This window comes from Macrobrachium nipponense, chromosome 21, assembly GCF_015104395.2.
Source record: "Macrobrachium nipponense isolate FS-2020 chromosome 21, ASM1510439v2, whole genome shotgun sequence".
NCBI lineage: Eukaryota > Metazoa > Arthropoda > Malacostraca > Decapoda > Palaemonidae > Macrobrachium > Macrobrachium nipponense.
The window spans coordinates 49,349,439-49,374,201 of record NC_087212.1 but is presented as its reverse complement, the minus strand read 5'-3'; the positions used below and the strand labels follow the sequence as shown (position 1 = coordinate 49,374,201).

The 24,763-nt window shown below is 37.1% G+C and overlaps 1 protein-coding gene across 4 annotated transcripts in view; it reads right to left on the bottom strand.

The window, feature by feature from the left end:
* The window catches only part of LOC135198024 (protein Star-like), an 88,021-nt gene that overhangs the window by 22,528 nt on the left and 40,730 nt on the right, over window positions 1-24,763 (bottom strand). For 3 of the 4 annotated variants that reach the window (XM_064225379.1, XM_064225380.1, XM_064225378.1), the window contains 2 exons: window positions 11,124-11,230; window positions 105-199 (listed from right to left, as the gene is read on the bottom strand). In XM_064225379.1, coding sequence (XP_064081449.1) covers window positions 105-199; window positions 11,124-11,230 — 202 coding nt within the window. The remainder of the gene's footprint in view (window positions 1-104; window positions 200-11,123; window positions 11,231-24,763) is intronic. The other variant, XM_064225381.1, reaches the window with a different exon arrangement.

Here is a 24,763-nt window from a genome sequence, read left to right as displayed (position 1 = left end):
CCAAAGAAGCAGAGAGGCCCATGGTCAGGTGAGACGATGCATCCCATGTAAGGTTAAGGTAGAATAAATCTCAAACACAAGAAAAAAGACATACGCTCACTTACCTCTATTAATCGTGGGTCATCTTGCTGCAATGAAACTGGAGATTTCATGAGTTCGTCGACAGGTACAACCACTACATCTGCATCGTGCGATGGACCTGTGTTTAGAAAAAAAAATTATTCTCCCTCAACTATGCTTATTCTATATCAGCAGTGGAATTACTTGCTATATAGACACCGAATAAAGTTATTCGTTCATCAGGAACATGTGACGAAATGAATTCAACAAAGCAACAAGATTGAAACCGTTCAGACAGCAAAGCGACACGAAGAGAACCTTCATGACCATATACGTATACACAGAAGCACGAATAACTCAAACTTAGTTTCGTAACCTAACTTACGTAGGAAATAAAAGTAATTAGGGAAAATTATTGAAGCAGCCAAGAGATATACCAACTAAATTGGTTAAAGAAAGAAACTTGCATAATAAACGTCAAATTTCAATATGATTATGTAGTCTTAACTGCCCCAGACTGAACCATGGTACGCACAATATTCAGTTTACGAATTAAACTTAAAGAAAATTAAAATGAAATAACGGAAACAGCATACAGCTAAAAGTATGGAGTAGACGTCTAACTCGTCGAAACGATGACATGATATGCGAGCGAAACAACTGAAAAATCATCAGAAATATTAATTCATTATAGAATATTGCAGAGAAATGACATGGCAGATGATGCTAAACAAAGGGTGTTTGTTTGCTAGCGTTAGAACACTGTGTATGAAAGTTTAACATTTAACCATGTTGAAAAGCGAGAAGAGGACAGAAGACCTCTGGTAACGGAATGAGTCGCCGCATAGTTGTGGTAAAGTGCAGTCAACAAAAACTGAGAAACAAATACAAACACGAGATCCGAGTTAAAGGATATAATTTTCGTCACATTCTCTTTTATTATTATTATTAAATGATGAGCATACATCTTTATGGTTCAAGTAGAAATGTCATGAACTTGATAGCAAATTCCCTCAAAATTAAATGTCCAAAAGTGGAAAAGAAAATTGAAGAGAAAAAAGATTTTGCGTTTTTGTCCTATCATGGAATGGACGTATCTTTCGACATAAACGACAGAGAAGGAATGTGGAGGGGGTGGGGGTTGAGGATGGATGGTCAGCACAGGGTTTTTCCATCTTTTAAACGCGTGCCCTTGAAGCTGTTCATTGCCAACCTCGTAGGCTACTCATCGTGATTTTTATGCTGTATACAGCATAGATAAACTTAGCCACAAATAAAAAACAAATTATTCATACGAACACTAACTAATCCTATAGCTATAAGCAACGAGGGTGCTAGGTTTCACATACAATTTCTACCTTTGACATCAAACTTTAAAAGTTATACCTTTGATTTCAAACTAAAAGTATATATTCAGTGATGTGAACCGGTAAAATGAACGATTTGACTAAATGCTGCTGCATAGACACGATCCTAAAGTAAGATGATAAATAGTATGGGTAACTAGATATCCATAAAACGCGTGATGTGACCTACAAATTACTAGGGACGCGTGCAAGATAAGTTGTAAACATTATACGTATTCCTAACTTAACGTAAAGTGATCTTCGTAATTAATATTCATACCTAGGACTACTTATACTAACAACAAAGATAAATTAAAAATGGCAAATGAAACTCGTCCATATATTCTCGGTTATGAGTGGAAACACAAAATAAATAACAGAAACATAGCCTATATTCAGTACACCAAATTAACTAAAACATGCTGCAATCTACAGTTAAATAGAGCCTTGTTTCACCAATGAAAATGTCAAAACATGCTGTTTTATTAGAAACAGTTTTTCTGTACTGTTTAATATGCACATTATTTATTTTTTACACTTATTCTAGTAAATAAATCATACATCCTATCCTAAAATTCCTGTATCTTAACTCGACAAGAAACCCCTTTTTCAGACATAAGCGCTGAATGGCCTTTTCTGCCCCCGTGCTTGGTGTTACACCTAAACTTTATAAAACCAACCAACCTTTTTCAGACATTTTTGGCTCCTATAGACCTTTCCTACCCCCAAAAAAGAACTACAATATAGTAGTTTGTAGGCTTACTCACCGAGTAACATAGTCTGCTTCTTATGGTTAAGTTGCGTATCTCTGTAAAACGCTTCATGTGCCCTTGATTACATATGCCCTACTTGGGGAACCTCAGTAACAGAGGATAGGTTGTTTGAAGAAATTAAAGTTCTTTATGATGAAAGTGAGGCATGTGAACATGTGTATATGTAAGTAGCGAACAAACAGGCCTGAGACCGAGGTGTGTAAATTCTTCATGGCTGTTTTACATTTTAATACATAAATGGAACTTTGCAAAAAGTCAGAGAGGCCAGTAGATATAATGTGCAAAGGTACAACATACGAATAATAGGCACGAATGGAGTGTGAAATGGATGATGTTTGTAGATGATAGTAGAAAGAGAGAAAAGGCAAGTCACTCAATAGGCCAAGCAAAGACTGTAGCAGAGTAGGTGCAAAAGACTGGGAAGAGATGTGTAATGTAGAAAGCAAAGTCATCTTTCCGACGTTATGGAAGTGACATAGCGATTGTTGATGCTGTTGAGATGAACTGTTTGTGTAGAGTGTGTGGCAAAAAGTAATAAAAACTGAGAAGTGCGAAGATGCATATTATAGTAGTAAGAATGTTAGAAAAGGTGTAGTCATGTGGGAACAAGGGATGGCCATAGGTTGGTGACAAGAATGTGTATTTTCATTAGCGTAAAGAGAGAAGAGAAGGAGAGAGGAGACATCTCATCTAATCTTGTTAAGGTTTCCTGCAAGTGGGAATTCAACCACGATTCAGCATTAAGGTAACCGCAGCCAAGGATATGTGGCAGTTTCACAGCGTTAAAATTGTTCCAAGACTGCGCAAAGTATATACGGCCTTTCATGCAGGAACGTGAAAATAATGAAGGAAGAATAATAAGATATAAGAGAAAAACTAGGCACAGGGGGCAATCAGGCAACATAAGGAATAATGAGGTGAATATCGGCATTCAAAATATCGCCAGGAAACACTATATCGAAAAAAATACGAGAAACAAATCATATCGTTAATGAATGCAATCGTGACATGCTTGAGAACAACGGTGGTCGCGCACTGTCCTTGGACCAACTCCTGGAATCCCCAGACAAAACCACAATGATTTCTTCATAATTCTGCCAAGTGAAATAGTTCAAAAGTGGCTTCAGTCTCGAGACTATTCATTTTCATTGCTTCATACAGTTATTTACATTCTCATCTTTTAGAAACATCAGTGCGCTTTCACAATTCCCCTCCCAAAGTAACTATATTTGCACGTTTAGGAATACCACGGAGCATTATTTTTTAAACGAGAATTTGCTCGACAATTTTTTTAATAATAAAATACAACAGACGACCGTCGTGTAAAGTAATAAACTAAAAAAAAAAAACTCTTTAGTAACTTTGTACGTTCCACTGGCATCGTAATTTTCTTTTACCGAGTTTATCTTTATGTATGATTAATAGAGTTGAAATTACTGAAAAAGTTCATCATTTTAACGTTATTAAATTGATTTACTTTGATACGCCATCAGCGGACGGTTGTCATGATACTTATACTGAATTATTGCCTGAAGTTATCGATAATTTATGTACGCAAGCTTGTGCTTGCTTCTGCAGGAATGCTGTGCATTCGGATAGAGCCGTGTCACTTTTCTTATAAAGAACGGGAACGCGTGCAAGTGAGAAGCTTTTTCAAAATGCTATATTATTACAAACATGTAACTTCACGGCAAAGGTTAATTCCCTTTACTTTAATGATCAGAAGAAAATTATTTTGATCCGCTGAGCTTTTAAAAGATTGTACGAAGTCAGCGGTCGAATAGGAAATCGGTTACAAGTGCAAGAGGTCGGGTAAAATCAATAGTTCGTCTATGTTCGAGGTCACCCTAGTTCTTCTACATCTTGAACAACTATTGCACCGTCTTAGAACTCTTGAACGAAATCGTAAAATAACAGTCTTTAAACTGTGACCATAACAACGAGGCGCTTTCAAGAGCCTGTTTGCCGTTGAAGAAATAACATTTAGGGAGGTACATTGGAATACAAACCATTAATGGAACCCTCCCCCAACAGCCCATTCGTACTCAAGCACCCACATACACAAGAGTTCGTGAATTCAACCACATTGGTTGTGTACGTACTCAGCCACAACAAAACGACAGGTTGTTGGAGGGAAAGTAACACGGCAACTATGTGTACCATTTTCACACAAAATGAATTTTGGCTTTTCTTTTTCTCACATTCCTTAGAAAAAGAGGGACACTACCACGATTTCTCAGAAAGAGGCCAAGGTGTCTTTAGGCAAAGTAATGTGGTTAGTAGATTTTTTGAGAAGATATGACGATTAAAGTAAGTTACTGAAATATCACGAGGCAAAATTGCTGTAAATATGGTCCTGTATGTCATAAATATACCAATACTTTTTACTTTCATGGTTGATAATTGCAAGGTTCTGTATATTATGCAAATTGACTGAAAGAAAGACCTCGATTTGGCACGAAACTTTTTCTTCTTAAAGGATAATTCATCATGCTAAGAATAGCCTGAAAGCGTTCACGTGTCACACAAAAAACCAACTTTCTAAAAAGTATTAATAAATGTGCTTAGTGACTTGGTGTATTAGAGGTAAATAGAAATGACGTTGCTTTAAGTGCAGCACTCTAAAGATGGTCTTAAAAGTCAACACCGTGGTAAAAAATGGTTAAGAGAGAAAAATCAAAGTTTACTTTTAACACCAAAACAACAGGGCAAAAACTTTTAGCTTAAAACCTTATTTAAACACCACCACCACCTGCATGCAAGAAATAATAACACACAAGAGGACAAATTACCCAGGTACACATCCTACACACACCCGACGCTTAATTACACACACTACAGAAGGACGGCCTCCAGTTCTGACAGGTACCATAAACAATAAAAGTATTAAAATCCATCAGAGAGAGAGAAGTCATCTACTTTCGTTCAGTGATCGATATTTCTAATGTGTATATTAGACGATGTCCTCCACAGGGGGATACTGCTGTCAGTGCACCTCATACGGTGCACTGTAGGCATTACTTAAGGTTCTTTGCAGCGTTCCTTCGGCCCTTATCTGCAACCCATTTCGTTCCGTTTACTGTAAATCCTTTCATATTCTGTTCCCTTTTTACTTTCCAACCTCTCCTAACAATCGATTTATAGTACAACTGCGAGGTTTTCCTTCTGTTACACCTTTTAGACCTTCTACTGTCAGTTCCCGTTTCAGCACTGAATGACCTCATAGGTCCAGAGCTTGGCCTTTGACCTAATTCTATATTCAATTCAACTTCAAATACAATTGAAAACTTGTACGAATTGTGATTTTTTTTCTTTTTTTTTTTTACGGCCGAGCGCTTTTCGACTAATTTTCCGTTGTCATCAATCTTGTGTGTAGTCGTCAAATGAGGCGACGTTCGTGGACTGTAAATCAATCGGGAAAGTAACCAGACTTCACGTTCTGGAAACAGGGTGTATAAACGCGTGTGTGTGTGTGGGTGTATAAACGTGTGTGTGTGTATATAATATATATATATATATATATATATATATATATATATATATATATATCTATATACATATATATATATATCTATACATATATATATATTATATATATATATATATATATATATATATATATATATATAACCTCAGATAAATGGAAGCACTGCCAAGCTGTACTTTGGGGGAGAGAGAGAGAGAGAGAAAGCAGTCACCACTTAACTCACAACTGATTTCAAGAAAGCAAGATTTCATATAATAAATGGTTTTCTCCGTATTCTCGTCGGCCTTCTAGTATGTCGGGATAAGAATACAATACGTAAAATTTCTGCAGTTCAAGCCATCAACATATGAACCACCCTAACTCTATTTATGTTGACCAAAGAAATAGCAAAGGATCACTAATCATTAAGATACGTCTCTTGAAGGCGTGAAGTGGAGATCTGATATTTATAGCCCGATAAACCAAACTTAACAAACGATATTTGTATACAGTACGCCTAAGTTTACTCTTAGATCCCAAACACTCTCTCTCTCTCTCTCTCTCTCTCTCTCTCTCTCTCTCTCTCTCTCTCTCTCTCTCTCTCTCTACCGAAATCAATCCTTCCCTACCAATAATTTCTTCTCTAACGGGATACCATTCCTTACTGTCGGGACAGCGTATATCGTCCAACTTCAAAGATACACATAAGAGGAAGAAGGTGTCTCAATGAAACAGTGTGCATGCTCCTGCGCAAGAGTGCAATGTGGACACACTCCACAGGTGTCTGCAAAGTGTCAATCAAGATTCCCGTTCCCATGAACACAAAAGGCTGCCTTCTGCCAATGTCCACACCTTGTTATGCCCTGCAGGGAGAGCCTTACCTGACTGGTCAGAGTCTGTCGAGAATTCAACGATACGAGCAGCTTGGTAATGTCGTCGAAGCTCTGGATAAGTTTTGTCTAGAATGAGATGTCATGCTTGAATATCCTTTGCTTAGTGCAGCCAGTAGTAAATAGGACTAACGCATTCAACATAATTTCCCTGTCATCAGATACAACTATTTCTATTGCTTACTATTATTCGATACCATTCTCGCCAACCTCGGTATATCTGTCACAGACCTTGTTTAAAGGAACAAGGCAAAACTGGAGAAGTTGAAACACCTACTAGGTGAGGGATGGGACGGACGAAGAGTACAAGGCAGAAAAATGCACCTGGTGACTAGAGAGGGACGTTGCAAAGATGTTTCAGTGAGCACAATCAGGCTACACCGAGCACCATAAGGCTACACGGCCTACACCAAGCACCATAAGGCAACACGGGCTACGCTAAGCACCAAAAGGCTACACCGAGCACCATAAGGCTACACGGCCTACACCAAGCACCATAAGGCAACACGGGCTACGCTAAGCACCAAAAGGCTACACCGAGCACCATAAAGGTGGTTACAGACGATCATTATTACTGTCAGTAAAAATACTGACAATATTCTATTGGTGTGAACTACTGTCAGTACACCGAACACACGTCCATTATTGAATACTGATTGAGCCGTCAGTAATTCAATGTACCAGCATCGAATGGTTGTGCCCTTGGCTTTCAAGTAACATGAGAAATAAGGGAAAAGCATGCATTGCAATTATTAAGGCTCTTTGGCTACAGAAAAGACGCAAACGTAGAAAGTGGGTCAAAGACTGGATTGGTAAGCGTAATATTTTTACGCATTTAAACCTTTTGAATGAAATGAAGACAACCAATATGAGTGATTTTCAGAGTTATTTCCGGATGGTTGAAAAGACTAACAATAAACTTTTGGAGCTGGTAAGGCCATGCATAACTAAAAAAGACACTTATGAAAGAGAGCATCTCTGCAAATGAAAGACAGTTGCGTCAGCTTTGATTGATTTATATACCTCCAATAACTTCTCATATGCAGCCATTTTCTTGTTCTTCATATAATTTTCGCTTCGAACATCCCATAATTCTGGTGATCCTTGGAGAGCTGAAATAAATTCCCGAAGGAGTAGTTTCCCTTGCTGGTCAGACATTGTACCTCTTCCGATTTCTGATAATACTGACAATACTGACAGTCAAGTGAACAAACCATCATTAATTTAACCCCACCCACATACTGATAGCTGAAACTGGATTTCAAGGACCACCATTTTCAGGTACTGACACTAAGTCCGTATGATGGACACACCGACAGTAATAATGACAGTACAGGAAATACTGTCAGTAATATTGATCGTCTGTTTAGCGTTTTAAGGCTACACCGAGCACCATAAGGCAACACGGGCTACACCGAACACCATAAGGCAACACGGCCAGCACCGAGCACCATAAGGCAACACCGAGCACCAAAAGGCTACACTGAGCACCGTAATGCAATCAACAATGGGTAGTATCCTACGTCCTAAAATGTAATGTGTATTCATATATTTATTCATTTCTGTGTGCACCACAGGGAGCCTTCAGGAACCAGACTCCGGCGTTCAACTACAACAAAATCCAATCTTCAACAAGAAAATATAGAGCAACATAAAGTCCTCTCTACACTTGCGATGTTACTACAAAATTGCTAAAATATTTGAGTCAGTTTTGACGGAGCAGGTGTAGTAGTTGTTCAGTAAAGACAATGAATGAATAATCACATCAATAGCACAGTACAATCAAATGAATAACACAAAGTTACACAGAGCGTAGCGTGACAGGCAATGACTGACAAAGACAAGCTTCAATATATTTCTTTGTTATTGACAAACGACAAAGAGAATTTCTGACTGAGCTTGTTCGTCTTTGATGATGACTTACATAAAATGCATAATAATAAAAATAATATTGAATCCATTTAAATCAATTATTAATTAAAATAGTTCTCGATTTTCGAGTCTGAATATGCAAAAAATGATTATCTGAAATTTAATTTTATAATAATATCTTTCATTAGGATACTACAGACTACAGAGCACAAATCACTTAAGAGATATTTTAGGTATCTGATTTTACTCTAGGTAAGAACGCAATCTACCATCACGGTACTTGGTCAAACCGCAACTAGGAACGATAACCGCAAAAACCGCTGTTTAAAACTATCATTCTAAAATTTTTGGGCAGCATAATATATATATTATATATATTATATATATATATATATATATATCATATATATATATATATATATATATATACATCATACATACATATCTATATATATATATATATATATATCACATATATACATCATACATATAAATATATATATATATATATATATATATATTATATACATACATACACATATATATAAATGTATATATACATATGTATATACACACACACACACACACACATATATATATATATATATATATATATATATATATAAACATATATCATTTTCTTCTACTGGGTGAATATGGGCACTAATTTTGAAGAACATGACAAAAACCCTCTTGAACATGACATGACTCATCTATGAGAGGCTTCACATCATAGTATAACCAACCTCAACAACAATCATAATCAAATAAGCCATGTAATTGCGGATAATGAATGATTTAACGAATACAAGAGAATAAAACTTCTCTGCCCCAAGAGATGAGGAAGCGACCTTGTCAGCAAACCCCGATAGACAACGAAGCAGAAAATGAGTAGGTGCGGAGTCATCGTGGTCAATGTATCCATATTCATCGTTATATTGAGATGAGATTCTGACTGACAAAAGTTCTAACAAAGCAGTCAAGACTGAAACAAGAACCTAATCTGTCAATGATACAGAGAGACTTCCTGTCCAAAATGAGCTGGGTTGATGTCACGATGCTTCCGTTCCCCCGAGATATTTTAATTAGCTGGCATCCTATTTCCGTGCTAGATTTATCCAAATCCCGACATGAATTTGAAAGGATCCTGAAGGATCTTAACGACAATAATACAGTTGACAGTGCTCGCCATTCGACAAATTATTCAAGAGGGTTTAGCGAGGAAAGGTACCACCTAAGGACGCCACGTCCCTCTTACACTCCGCAGCAAGTGCATCTTTTCGTATTGCTCAGATGAAACAGGCAAGAGAAGGGCGAACCAGAACCCAGTGACAGATGAGGAACTTGATCAAAATGGGAAATTTATTCGTGGTCTAGGGTAGATTATTTCCAGAGAAGAGCTAAAGAAACTTATTCTAATTAGCGCTCATGAAATCTGGATTACAAATTAGCACGACACTTATGATCAAAATGCAAAATCGTCTGTATTTAAGAAAAAAAAATCACATCGCATTGTTAACTCTAAAAATCTATGTGTACACATAACAAGTAAGTTCCGAAACGCTTTTAAAGCATGATTTCAGGGCAGTCTCTCTGTAAACTAGTCTTTACAATTTAAATTGAAACTATGATCTCGAAATGTTAGAGGTCACGGCAAAACCGTTTGAAGCATCTCTCTCTCTCTCTCTCTCTCTCTCTCTCTCTCTCTCTCTCTCTCTCTCTCTCTCTCTCTCTCTCTCTCTCTCTCTCTCTCTCTCATAGTAAATCCTCTCAGTAGGATTCAGATAACTACTATGCCATGCTGAGTACAGTACTTTTATCACCGACTAGACGCATTCTATTTTTTCTGTAATTTATATTTTAAAAGCATGGAAAAACTAGGGTATTCCAATGCTGTATCAACGACGAGTCAGCACAACAATTGAATTGTGAAAACGTCAGTGGACTTACCTCTAAAATCGACTTAAAATGATACAGAGCAGAGAAGAACTAACCGGACCGGGCAAAACACCCACACGTATCTTGGAGCCATTGCCCCCAAGATGCACGAACCTAATATTATGATCGTTGCTCTAAGGACTTTGTACCCATAAAAGCAAAATAATATGACAAGATACCCCGAGGCGGAGAGATAAACATCTCAGATATACAAAGTCTTCATTGATACCTGAGCAAATGCAAACTGGATTCAAAGTTGACTAGACTCCCAAAGCCAAGGCACGGATAAAGCAAAAGTGTGGTTTTATTGTGCTGTGCAATCCCGTCCTGTCCTGTGGGATGCATGAAATCCGCGCCACAGTGGACGGGAAATGCGGACGGCAAGTAAGAAAAAGCTTAGGAATTAAAAGTGAGAAGTATTCATTTACGGAACATACTTTTATTTTTTTTTAATTACATCCACGGATTAACTAAATACTACAAATTGCAGGCGTGCTTTGTATACTTAAGCATGTCATTCCAGTCTGTACTATATACTGTAGCAACAGTCTTACGTTAAAGATGCTTAAACTTTTAAATAAAAGTTATTACGGTGCTGTTTTATACGTCATATACATATACCCATATTAAATAGGTCAAGAACCTCATAAACTCAACCAACATAATCTCTGACGTTTAAGCAACACTAGGCCTATACTAATATCATGGTTTTTTTCCAGTCTTCATTTCTACTAACACTGATATCGCTATGATGGGAGTACGTTGGGCAGAAACTCACCTTGTGGTGCCACGTCAACTTTCAGTAGTGCGTATGTTCCTAAAAACACAACCACGACAGTGGCCAAGACCATCTGAGTGGCCAGCCTTCCACTGATGACCCCCGTCCTGAAAGACATTCCATAATTAGATTCAAATTGGTCATAATTTGAAGTCGTCATTATCCCAGAATTATCCTAAAAAAGGTGGCAGTTGCAACTCTTTGAAAATGACACAGAGGGTTGTACTTATATACACTCAGTCCGAATAAAATGAAGAAAACACGAGGACAAATATCCAATTATCATGGCAATTAATGTACTAGAGGCAAAGCTAATGAGACTTTTCATGGACACTTGAAGTGAGTGAGTCACGAACGCATTCATATTAATCACTTCCTTCAGAATTTCAAGGGCGATGATGTATACACGATTATTCCCGAAGCTTGCACTTCATTTTTGTTTTTGAGGGAGTAGCTACTTATGGTTTTTTATCTGGATGTCTGGGACGGTAAAAAAAAAAAAAAAAACACACACACACACACACACACACACATCCGGCTGTTAGCTGTAGAAAAAAAGGGCCTATGAAATAGAGTATAGTACTAACAAGACTTGTATCCTCAGTTGACGACAAAACGCACAGAAGAAAAAAACTCAATTCTGCCGATGTTTAAATGGATCAGACATCACAAGAAAGTATACAAATAGAATATATAACTAACAAGGGACTTGGATCACAGGTAAAACAAAACTCACGAAAAATTGTCTCGTTGTTTAAGTGGATGAAACGTCTGTGGTTTTTACTAGTGAAACGAATACACTGAAACACGCACATCACTATTAATATTATATTACACACTATGCACCGGTCCACCAGTCGAACGAAGACACAAATGCACACGCTGTACGTGGTGCGTGTGCCTAGAAAGTCTTTCATGACTACAAATCCTTAATTCTGTGATCAAGAAAATCAATGACATCTGTACCAAAGACCTCGGAAGACCTTAGCCATTATAAGATACGATAATGAAAAACTTGGCACACACTAAGCGTACTCTCGTGTTCTATACGACAAATGTGAGACTGACACATTTCCTTCATTCATTTCATTTGAACATCTGATTTTATATTCTATATTGGGGCGAAGTCATCATACCTAAACTCAACCTTTTCTTAGAATTATGTCCGACAAAAATAGGAAGCCTACTTATTACCACTGCTTATACTACTGGTGTGGTCACACAATACAATAATATTTATGATCATAAAAACTAACAGCAACCACAACAATAATATTTTCAATGAAAGTAAACAAAATATAAATGTTTGAACTTGAATTTTATTTCTGGCAATACGACAATCTTCGAAAGGTATTAAAATAAATAATAAATAATTCAGAAATATCAAATTTGTTAGGTGACTTTCCCCCCCTTCTTGCATGTCCATAAATAATACTAGCTGACCGACCCAGCTCTGCTTGGGATAACTCAATGACAACTGATAAACTTGCTCTCTCTCTCTCTCTCTCTCTCTCTCTCTCTCTCTCTCTCTCTCTCTCTCTCTCTCTCTCTCTCCCTCTCTTTCTCCTACCTAACAAACCCCCTACTCTCTCTCTCTCTCTCTCTCTCTCTCTCTCTCTCTCTCTCTCTTTATCCTACCTAACACCCCCTCTAATCTCTCTCTCTTCCTCTCCCTCTTGCTCCTTTCTCTTATTCTCTCTTTCTCTCTCTAACCATCACAAAAGGACACAAATAAAACACGTTCAAATATTCTCAGTTATAAGTAGAAACACAAAATAACTGAACAGAAATATAGCCTCTAAATTCAGTACATCAAAAAAATTAAAACATGCTAAAATCTGCGGACAGATAGCCTGTTGTTTCACCAACGAAAATGAAAAAGTACGATATATTCTAATAAAAATAGTTTTCCTGTACTGCTTAATATAAACATTATTAATTTTCTTACATTCTAATAAAAAAATAGCATTAATTTCCTATCCTAAAATTCCTGTATATTTACCTCAACGCGAAATGGCTCTTTCAGACCTTTCCTACCCACCAAACAACAACAAAGTAGTTTGTAGGCTTACTCTCAGAGCAAGGAAAAAGTGTTGTAAAATGCCCTCCATACAACACTGAAAGCAGTTTCTACATTGTTTTCGAAACATTTCCAAAAAACTTACTTTATGCCCCTTGCTCAAGTTCCACTGTCATGTGACTTGTCTTTAACCTGGGGTAGGTTCAAACCCAAAGACTATCCTTCTAGCCACTGTGTAATGGGCAACAATCCCAAGTCACTAAATCTACTGCTCACTCTCTAAGGAAAGGGGCTGGCAATCCTTTACCTTTCAAAGCAACCCTCCATTTAAAAGAGGACAGATAGGCATACAGTCACATTGTGCTATGAGAAGGTAAATAAAAGGTAGCTAAACTACCTCAACTGTAAAAAGCAAATAGCGACACAATCTCCATGATCTTTTAAGAGGAAAAGTTAATCCACAATGAAACCAGTTTTAACAAACTAATCCAACAATGACTTCATTTTAAAAGGGTAAGCAAAATAACAAGGGTGCCTTCTTCGAGAGTTAGCAGACCAAAGATGACACTATTCTGAAGATGGTAAGTACGCTAACAAAAATATTTTTTCTGAGTGAATAAAGCCAACACAGACACGTTTTTAACGGAACAAGAAAGTCAACAATGACAACATTTTTAAGAGGACAAGTGGTTAAAAATGACAACAGGTAAGGAGAGTTAACTCGGCAATGACACCGTTTTCTCTTTTAGAAGTCTTCTATTTTACCACCCCGCCCCCCTTTACCAGGGGTAAAATTTCGTGCGCAAAGAATAATTTACGCAGCAAACCATACCGCAAATCGATGAGTGACGCAGGAGGGGGGTCCGTGTTACAAATTAATTATGAATCGTTTATTGACTGGATGCAGTTGGAGGAAGTTCCGTAGTTATGAACTACGCTCTTACCTTTGAGGGTCCTGCTGTGGCATTTACGGTATGTTTACAGAGAGAGAGAGAAAGGGTACATTCTTTCCTGGTTTTCTGTTATGGTCTAAATCGCGTTTCCCATGATCAGGCCTACTTTTGTGCAGTAATACTGTATAGGAATGTACGTATGCGTATGTATGTAGGATTCTCAGTAATACTCTTGTTTAGAAAGACGATATATATTTGTAAAATTTTATACGGAGCTTAAAACATTCGTCCATCCCTCTGTGGACTTGACCAGTAAACCAGTAAAGTTTAGTGATCAAGTCTATTATATAGAAGGATGGTCGAAAGCTGTAAGCTCTGCAAATATTTTGACAAATACATTTCTTTCTAAATAAGAGTATTATTGTGGATCTCTCTGTACATAAGTGATAGGCACGATACGATGTTTCTATTTGTCGCATTTATGTCTGAATATATATGTGTGTGTGTGTGTGTATGCGTATGCTTATTACACCTATATTCTGTAATATACACTTTTACACTAGTTGGAATTTGAACAAATTACTAGCAATGATGCCCTTTTTTTCGAGTTGTTTAGACAATTTGTGACTATCATTGTCCGCACATTCCGTTGAACTTCCTGCATGAACAAACAGTTCAGAATCACGTTTGACTTATTTTACAAACCAACTGAAACAACCCTAAAACACGATGACTTCTCAGGTTTCTTTTCCCTTCAAGTCATGAGGTACGACGATGTGTATCGAAAGCATTCACTGAGAGGCGGCATGACAGCGACAATCGTCATTTCCAGTATGACGGAATGACATGCAATGCCACACCGTCTCACACGTCACTGCCTGGATATTTCCTCTTTCCTCATTCTTCGGTTTTCGGTTAACTGAAAGATAACACAATCTCTCCTCACTACCACACGATTGCCGTGATCGTACAGAGCAGCATTTTTCTTCAGGAAGTTGGACCCGCCACGCCAATGGAATGGAATATAAAATTTAATGCAAAGGCCAAGCACTGGGACCCAGGAAGTCATTCAACGATGAAAGGTAAACTGAAAGTAAAAAGATTTCAAAGATGTAACAGGAGGGAAAACTTCGCAGTTGCACTATGAAACAATTGTGAAGAGAGGGTGGAAAGTAAATTGCAAGAAAGAATTTGAATGGAGGTACAGTAAAAGGAATGAACGAAATTCTATTTACTTGAACATCAAAGGGGATTCAATTAAAGTCCGCTGCAGTCCTGAGGTTTAGTACCTAGAAATAAATGTGGAACTGCTGCAATTTAATTGATGAAATACTTTCTATCATCCCATGTCTCTAAAATAATAAAAAGGAGGATTAAAACGTTTATTATCTTAGTCTAGCATAACAGCTTTCAGGTCGGTTATTCTTTTGACAAAAATATCCAATTTCAGACGAAAGATGAGTGACTGGCAATCGACTGTTATCACGTGATGTGAATGTTGAGAGGACGGTTATCAAAAATACGATAAAACAAAATGCTGTGTAGTACTCCGTTCATCAACGCTATTTAATGATTAGTTTTCTGTATGAGACAATTATGGAGATAGCTCTTTGTGTGTCCGTCCGCACTTTTTCTGTCCGCCTTCAGAAATCTTAAAAACTATTTAGGCTACAGGGCTTAAAATTGGTATGTTGATCATCCATCCTCCAATTATCCAACACATCCAAATCGCAGCCCTCTGGCCTCAGTAGTTGTTATTTCATTTAAGGTTAAAGCTGGCCATGATCATGCGTCTGGCACCGCTGTGTCAACAACACAGGCCACCACCAGGCCGAAGCTGAAAGTTTCATAGACTGTGGCTGAAGGTTTCATAGGCCGTAGCTGAGTGTTTCTTACAGCATTATACGCTGTACAGAAAACTCGATTGCGCCAAAGTGCCAATGAAACATGGCGCATTTTTTACTTTTTTTATATTTTGAATTCAAGCCCCAATTCTCGCTTTCCTCCAAGATGCTCAGTAACACCATTGCACAATTACACGTTTTTAAGCCCCATGACAAATCAACTAAGTGTGTAAGCACACATAGCACAATAAATGAATTACCTGCTGATGACAATATTTTCAAGTCTTAGGTCTGGATAGTGAATTTATGAGGGTCTAAATTAATCTATTTATTAATTTGCCTGACTTTCGTGAATTAATGTATGTAGGTATGTAATATATATATATATATATATATATATATATATATAATAGTATTTATGTGTGTATATATACATAATATGTATGTACGTATGTATTGTGTGTTTACATAAGGCTATATATGTGTATAAAAATACATATTATATATATAACGCATATTTATACATATATATTATATATATAATTATACACATACAGCGAATATTATGTGAGCGAGCGTGCGTTGAATTATCTTGATAAACTTCTGATTTTCATTTGACTTATATCGTTTCGCTCCTCGCCCGCTCTATTTTTTTTTTAAAGCTTTCTGTTCGTAAGATAATCATGACTTATTCTTTTGGTGATGAAAAACAAGAGGAGACAACTCTGCTTAAAATTTTAGTCGATGCAATTATCCATTATCAAGAATCTAATGACAGGCAGCTGAGCCTCGGTGAATTATTTCAGCCCCGCAGGCACCACCGACCGCTGCAGCTGTGGACGCACTCGATATCGTCCATCCATTTCTATCCTACATTTTACACATTTTCAAATAAATGGATCAAGTTGACACATCCCCGTGCTAATAGTCATATTCTTACAGAAGCTTTCATCTATGGAAGTGTATAAATGTATAAATTTAGTGGAGCTTTATAGTGAGAGAAAACGCATTGCCCCACTTACGTTGTAAGAACACCGAGCACTGTCACATGAATAAATCAACGTCATCTTAACAAATAAAACATATGGATAAAATGCTACGAGACAAGAAGCGAAAAGACAGATAAAGGTGAAATCCAAAAATATATTGGGATAATTCAGCACATGCTCAAACATAAACCTATGTATGTATGTATTACGTTAGAATATATGTACATATTATATATATACATATATATATAACATATATATATATATATATACATATATATATAACATATATATATATATATATACTACTATTAAGATATGTGCTAATAGTCTGCAAGTTCATTTGCAGATTTAATATAAAATAAATGTGCGTACACAGAATTCAAAATACAAATGAAATCCAATGTCAACCTACGTTATGCAATGCTAATTTATACCACTATTAGTTCTCCCCAAGATGTCTGAATTTAGGGCGAAACCGGGCAAGATTTGTAGCTTGTACTTTATTTTTTCTTGTACATGTCACCTATGTGTGCTACAAAAGAGGCGACTATAATCGGCTTTATGATAAAGCAAGGAAAGAACATGAGCAAAACCCAGTATTATTTCCAAGATCACTGAAATATTATGGCCTTGTTTGCGTACTGTTTATGGGACTTGAGCCTGTCTTTACAAACATGCTGCAGTAACATTCGCTCGCTCACTGGCCAGTAAAGGCCGCCGTTTGAAAACAATTCGCTTTGCATCATCTCAATCCAGCCTGGTGTTGGAATGTCGAAGCCAAAACATTCGTCTACTCCAACATCAACCTGCACTCTTCCTCGCACCAACATTTAACGTGAGGCCAACTCAAGTTTACCTGCCTCGCCAACACCAACAAAACAATTCTGGTCGTGTTAAGTAACAGCTGTTGGAGGAACAAGCGAAGAAAAAAATTATTTTCCTCTTTTTAGCTGTAACAACGCAGGTACACCTGCGAGCAGTGAAAATAACGCGTTACCTAGGAAAGCAATTCTAGACTGATACACGTTCACCTAACCACACCAAAGATGTTTAAACGAATCTATATACGTGTGTTTACGTAACATAAAACAACACTGAATCGATTCGCATCAATACAGCCCGAAAGCATAATCAGATGACGCGACTTATTGCCATAAAAAAATGCAACAAGTGATAACACAGTCGTGGCCACACATTCAGCAACGCGTTCATTAATATTTTATACAATAACAGCCTTCGAATATAAATCAATAAGAATCGACGTATTGTGGTAACAAGTGTACAAGCAACTGTATGGAATTAATTCCAAACGACATGGCAACATAAGCAGACGCCTCAAACTCATAGTCAGTTCGCAATACCAAATAAACAGAACACTGTCTGACCTTTGATCTAATGGGACAATTAGGTCGTGCGAGTGAAGCTTCTTTGCAAATTTCATGTCATCTTCAATTAAAGCGAATTGATTGAATGACGATAGAGCAGCCATAATATGTCATCAAAGACTAATTCACAAGGCATTAAATAACCTCGACCATTAATTTTATTATGTATTATTATTTTGATAGATGAAACCTAATCACATGGAACAATCCCACGAGGCCATTGACTTGAAATTCAAGCTTCCAAAGAATGCAAGTTTTATCCTCCCACCGCAGACCCCACACTGCAGCAGTAACTGATCATGATACACAGCCAGTGATTTTTCATCGCCTTGGGGGAGACGTGAACCCGCGACATCTGAATGGCATGGCGCGACACTCACCACTATGCCAGCGGACCACTGTTTTCACTGCTACTTCAGAACTATATGGAAATGCTTTATGTAGTAGTTCTTTTCAGACGATTTGGTCACGTGGAAAGAATGAATGGAAAACGATGTTCTGGTGAACAGAGTATGCTCAATTTCGAAGGTTTAGGGGAAAGGGAGAGAGGACGACCTAGAAAGATCTAACAGCGCAAAGGAGTTTTCAAAAACACGAGCATCAACGTACTGGAAGCAAAAGAAAACTGGCGCAGTGCGTACTAGGGGTTTCGTTGAGCTGATGATGAGCCTTCTGTGGAGATGTAGAGGCTGCTAGTATCGTACATATGGGTTACATCCACGATTCGGAAGTTGATATAGTGTATACATACATATATATGTATGTGTATGTTTATATTTATAATTATATGAACATATGTGTAAGTATATCATATATATGTGTAGATTTATATGCAGTATATATATTTTACTTTATTTTGAATTAATGACCGATTCTCTAATAGAAACACAACCTCATACCAAGGTTCCCATAGCAAGCGGTCAACAAAAGACCCGTACCAAAAAAAAAAATTATGACAAATTCCTTTCGATGTCGGTTTAATGGAATTATTAATAATAATTATTAAAAATAATTCTATTAAACCGACGAACAATTTTAGCAATAAAATATTCAAAAGGTTCCGCGATCAGTCAAGACTTAAGCAGCACTTTTGCTTATGTCCTCCTGAACGTTCACGTATTAGTTATTTAAAAAAATAAAATAAAAAAACTGAACGCACAATATCGAGACCATAATTTTAGATGATAAAATACGGTCTCAAAGTAAATATACTTCGGTTCTTCAGACACTGGGCGCAATCGATTTCAGCAACAATTAGGTAGAATATATATCAACCCCATAAAATGCTTTTTTGCTACGAAAACTATGAATACTCAAGATATATATTTCAGTTCTTCTAAATACGTCCGTCTAGAGAGCAACGCTAATACATTCCGTATTTCTTTTCAACAAAACTATTTCCTTTCTCTATGTGTTCCCTGGTTGAATAACACAGCGTGGTGTGTGTAGTACTAGTAGTAGTAGCAGTAGTAGTTGTAGTGTAGTAGTAGTAGTAGTAGAAGCATATCCAAGTTACGTATATACAACGTGATCAACAAAACTAACTATAAGGGCACAAACATTACTCTCATACACAAACACGTATATGAATAATTATCACATCGAACCGTGATCCATTTATATATCAATTCAAGCTACAATGTCCTTTAATATCTAAATTCTCTGTTGGCTGATTGGATAGCGTCACTGACTGTCCTGATTTCGTCCCCGTCCACTTGGACGGTGGTTCGATCCCATGGGGGGACGAAATTATTATCAATTAAAAAATTCCCCTTCGGTACATATATGAAAATATATCATTTGGGAGGTAAAGTGCATTTAGATATTAAAGGACATTGTAGCTTGAATTGATAAACACGTATATATATATATTATATATATATATATATATATATATATATATATATATATATATGTGTGTGTGTGTGTGAGAGAGGGAGAGAGAGAGATAGGTATCTGTGTGGATGTGTAAATATAGACAGACTGAGTGTAACATGAAACAGACACGCACACAGACATGTGTGTATATATATATATATTATATATATATATATATATATATATATATATATATACATGTTTCATGTTACAACCTACCTATCCATATTTACATACATAGATATGTCTCTCTGTGTGTCGTACGTACGTACGTACGTATGTATGTATGTAATGGTATGTAGTATGTATGTATGTGTGTATGTGTATATAATATATATATATATATATATATATAGATTAGATAGAGAGAGAGAGAGAGAGAGAGAGAGAGAGAGAGAGAGAGAGAGAGAGGTGTCTGTGTGGATGTAAAAATAAACAGACTAATTGTAACACGAAACTGAAAACGAAACAAAGCAACACTGCTATCAAATCTGATAAAGAAAAAAATTAAACGGAGCCCAGGGAAAAGAGCTTAGGTAAGGGTTAAAAAGGGGTAGGGGGATAAAATGAATAGGAACGGTGTATTTATGTGTGTGTGTGATAGGAGAGGGGAAGAGTGGGGATGGGGGAGTGGGGGGAAGGGCAGGGAAGGAGAAAAGCAGAGGCGAGGGAGGGGAATGAAAATCAATACCAGAGTGCCTCTGATCTCAACCTCGATACTGCGGACGCTCATGAATTTTACCCTGCATCCAGTTTCATCGTCTGTCTGGAGAAATGTGGCACTTTCTTGCCTAACCCACGCCCCCCCCCCCCCCTACCCCCTTTCTACCAGGTAAAATTTCCCGCAAGCGATGACTGCTGAACGAGACAGCTTCCAGGACAAAACCTCTTTCGTCTTCGCTATTCGTTGGCACTGTCGCCCGGTCAATCTCTTTCCATTTCATTCAGCTGGGATCCTTGAGTCGTGGCATCATCATCCACGGCCCTATCTTCGGCGTAATCGCCGTCAGGGCTTCGACTTAGAGGTCTGCGTCACCTGATACACGAGTCTGCACTAGGCTAAACATTCACGGTGGCGGTTGTCCTGCGGGCGTAGCTCTTTCTCTCTACACGAAGGTCGCCGGGTCAAAGTACAAGCGATTCTATACATATCGTCAACGTCTTCCAAAGGAAACAAAAGACTAATTCTCTCTCATACCTTATTCTTCTAATCGGTCAGAATGATGAGTCATGGGTTGCTTTTAAGAGTTGGTGCCCGTAATGTCTTCATCCTAAAATAAAAAAACGCTACTACGGAGGAATATATCTTTAAAAAAAAAAAGTGATAAACGCATTACTGCAATCAAATTAAAATTCTAAAAATAGGGAGAAATAATTTATTATTACAATAACCTGCGTAAAATTAATGAAAAATTAAGTCAGTATTTAACAACCGACAAAAGGCAATTACAGCTCTATCATATAAAAATTATTCAAATGGTCCTGGATCGACCCTGGATACCACACACCCGACATCAAGGTCTCGATCCACGAGACCCATCTAATTAATTAAACGTTTTTTCCATAATGAAGGAATCCAAGAGAGATGTGGCTAAAGGGAACCAAATTGCAAGTCGGTCTCGTGGGGTTCTAAACACACATCACGCAGTGGCCAAAGTGTAATTACTGTGTCATGTGTAAAAGGAATCAACTTGCATGATTCTGTTTTATATACAATTAGTTCTCTCTCTCTCTCTCTCTCTCTCTCTCTCTCTCTCTCTCTCTCTCTCTCTCTCTCTCTCTCTCTCTCTCTCAGTATAAAGGTTGCACAGCTCGCCTTCACGAGGCTTATCTACGGAACAGTGTGGAATGCGATTCTACCAGAACTTATTGAATACTCAAAAAAAAAAATACTGAGGAAAGCGAACCTAGAGAACATTCATGAGTAGACTGCGCCTAACATTCTTGAGTAACATCAACTTACGAGTAAAATTCATGAGAAAAAAATTACCTTAGAATAACATTCATGAGTAGAATGATCCTTAAGTAACATTTATTAGTAGAATTATACTAGATTACATTCATGATTAACATGAGGCTAAAGTAACATTCACGAGTAATGAAAAATCTAGAATACCACTCATGAGTCGAGTAAAGCTACAGTAACCGCCCACCCAAACTAACCCCCACGACCTCACTCCAATGAAAATAGAAGCAGCGAGCGAGCATGTTGGACAAAAGAACGATAAAGTGAGCGTTATATCTACGCCATATTCTTATCTTATCACGTCTAACCGTTGAACGGGGCAGTCAACCCTGGTAAAAAAAAAACACACACACACACACACAAACATACGTGATACAAATTAATCAAGGGTGTTGCGTGACGGCAGGTGCACGGATGTTCAATGTGAATTAGGTCTGGCAATTCTTTATCACCCCGGTAATTTTTTCCTTGAAATCATCAAAATATTTTATATCACTGAGTAGAAAAATTAAATTCATAGTTAAAGTACTCTCTGTGCGTCTCTTGTTATGCATTCAAGTTATACCATAAATTTCCCATACTGGTTCAGTTAGCACCACTTCTCTTCTTTGTCCTGGTAGTCACGACGCCAGATAATTATTAATTATTCATTCTCTTCTTTGTTGATAGTTTTCATAATGCACAGTATAATTAACGATACACCTTCTCGCAATCGGCTAAATACAAGAATGGAGAACTTGTTTTTAACGAAACTAGGCAACGAAGTATCGCCGGCGACACCACAGCAGTTTCCGGGTGTCTGTGGAAGAAGATACGAATTCTGTAAAAAGTTTTTGGGAAACAGTTCTAACTTGATTGGCAAAGGTTTTCGGTCATGTATTGATCTTCCTGCCTTATACGTTGATATAATGTAATGAATGTTTATCATTAATGGGTGATTGTTCATGCAAAGATATTACTTATCCTCAGTGGGTGAATAATAAATAAAAATTTTTTTAGTACAATACAAATATATATATACTATATATATATATATATATATATATATATATATATATATATATTATATATATTATATATTTATATATATAGATTTGTACATAAACACACACATATATGTATGTATATAATATTAACACACTATATTATATATATATATATATATATATATATATATATACATATATATACATATTCATATACATACATATATATATATATATATATATATATATATATATATATATATAAGCATATAAATTTCATATTATACTAGAATATTTTGGTTTACTATCCATCCACTGGGAATAAGAGGTGACAACTTTGCATACACAACCATTCAATAAAAATTACAATACATTCAAGACATTTAGTATGACACGCGAATAATAACATTAGAACAGTTACCCAAATACTTCATGGAATTGGCATTTTCTTCCACATGCACCAGGACACTGGTGGTTTATTCAGTTGCACATGAGATAGACAACAGAAGAATAAAAAGGAAAAAAATGGAGGATCTAGCTCCGGATTCCGAATTTCCCCCTATTCTAATCAATTGTTTTCAGGGACAAAGTGTATTGCTTTAAAAAACATATTTGATTGCATGAGCAAAGTACATTGCTTAAAAAAATTAATTACACTTTTTAATTCCTTTATTAGTTTTTTTAGGCGCCCTGCCAACAGACAGACAAACAAAATCTAATTCATAACAATCCAGTGATGGCAGTGTTCAGTAAATGTGGCCATTCATTTTCATTAATAAAACGCACAACGACATCCAATGGCAAATCTCCTTATCTTCCTCGCGTGGTTAAAATGAATTTCAGAATCACTTCACATTCTGAAAGACTAGTTTACGTGGCCTTGCTTACTATTCCAAAGTTTCACAAACATATGACAAGGTGATAGCTCTAGACTAAATAAGGGCTTTTCATAAATTTTTACTTTCGGGATGGCGTTACAAATAGGCGCCTAATGACCACCGCCACCCTTTAAATACTACTTAATTAATGCCTTCAGTGATAAAATTTTATATATTTACTGTCCGTTCATACAGCTGTGGTTACCACCAATAACACCACGAATAACCCCAATGCCTTCAGTAAATCCAGTGGACTAAGCACCAATCCGCTCTGACCAAACTATTCCGCGCATGCGTATTCATATCTACTTCGGGAGTACGGACGACATGTTTCAACCACACTCATTAGGGAAGATGGTCCATATGCCTACGTCAAAATTTCAAGTTAATGACGCGCCGTCACATATGGCAATCAAGTACCATCACAAGTCACATATCACAACCAAGTCACATTTCACCATCACGTCACGTACCACAACCAAGTCGCATATCACAACCAGGTCACTTGTTACAATCTTGTCACATACCACAACCAGGTCACATATCACAACTGGGTCACATATCACAATCTTGTCACGTACACAACCAGGTCACATATCACAACCAGGTCACTTATTACAATCTTGTCACATATCACAATCACGTCACGTATCACAACCAAGTCACATATCACAATCTGGTCACTTATTACAATCTTGTCACGTACCACAACCAGGTCACTTATCACAACCAGGTCACTTATCACAGTCTTGTCACTTATCACAACCAGGTCACTTATCACAACCTGGCCACATATCA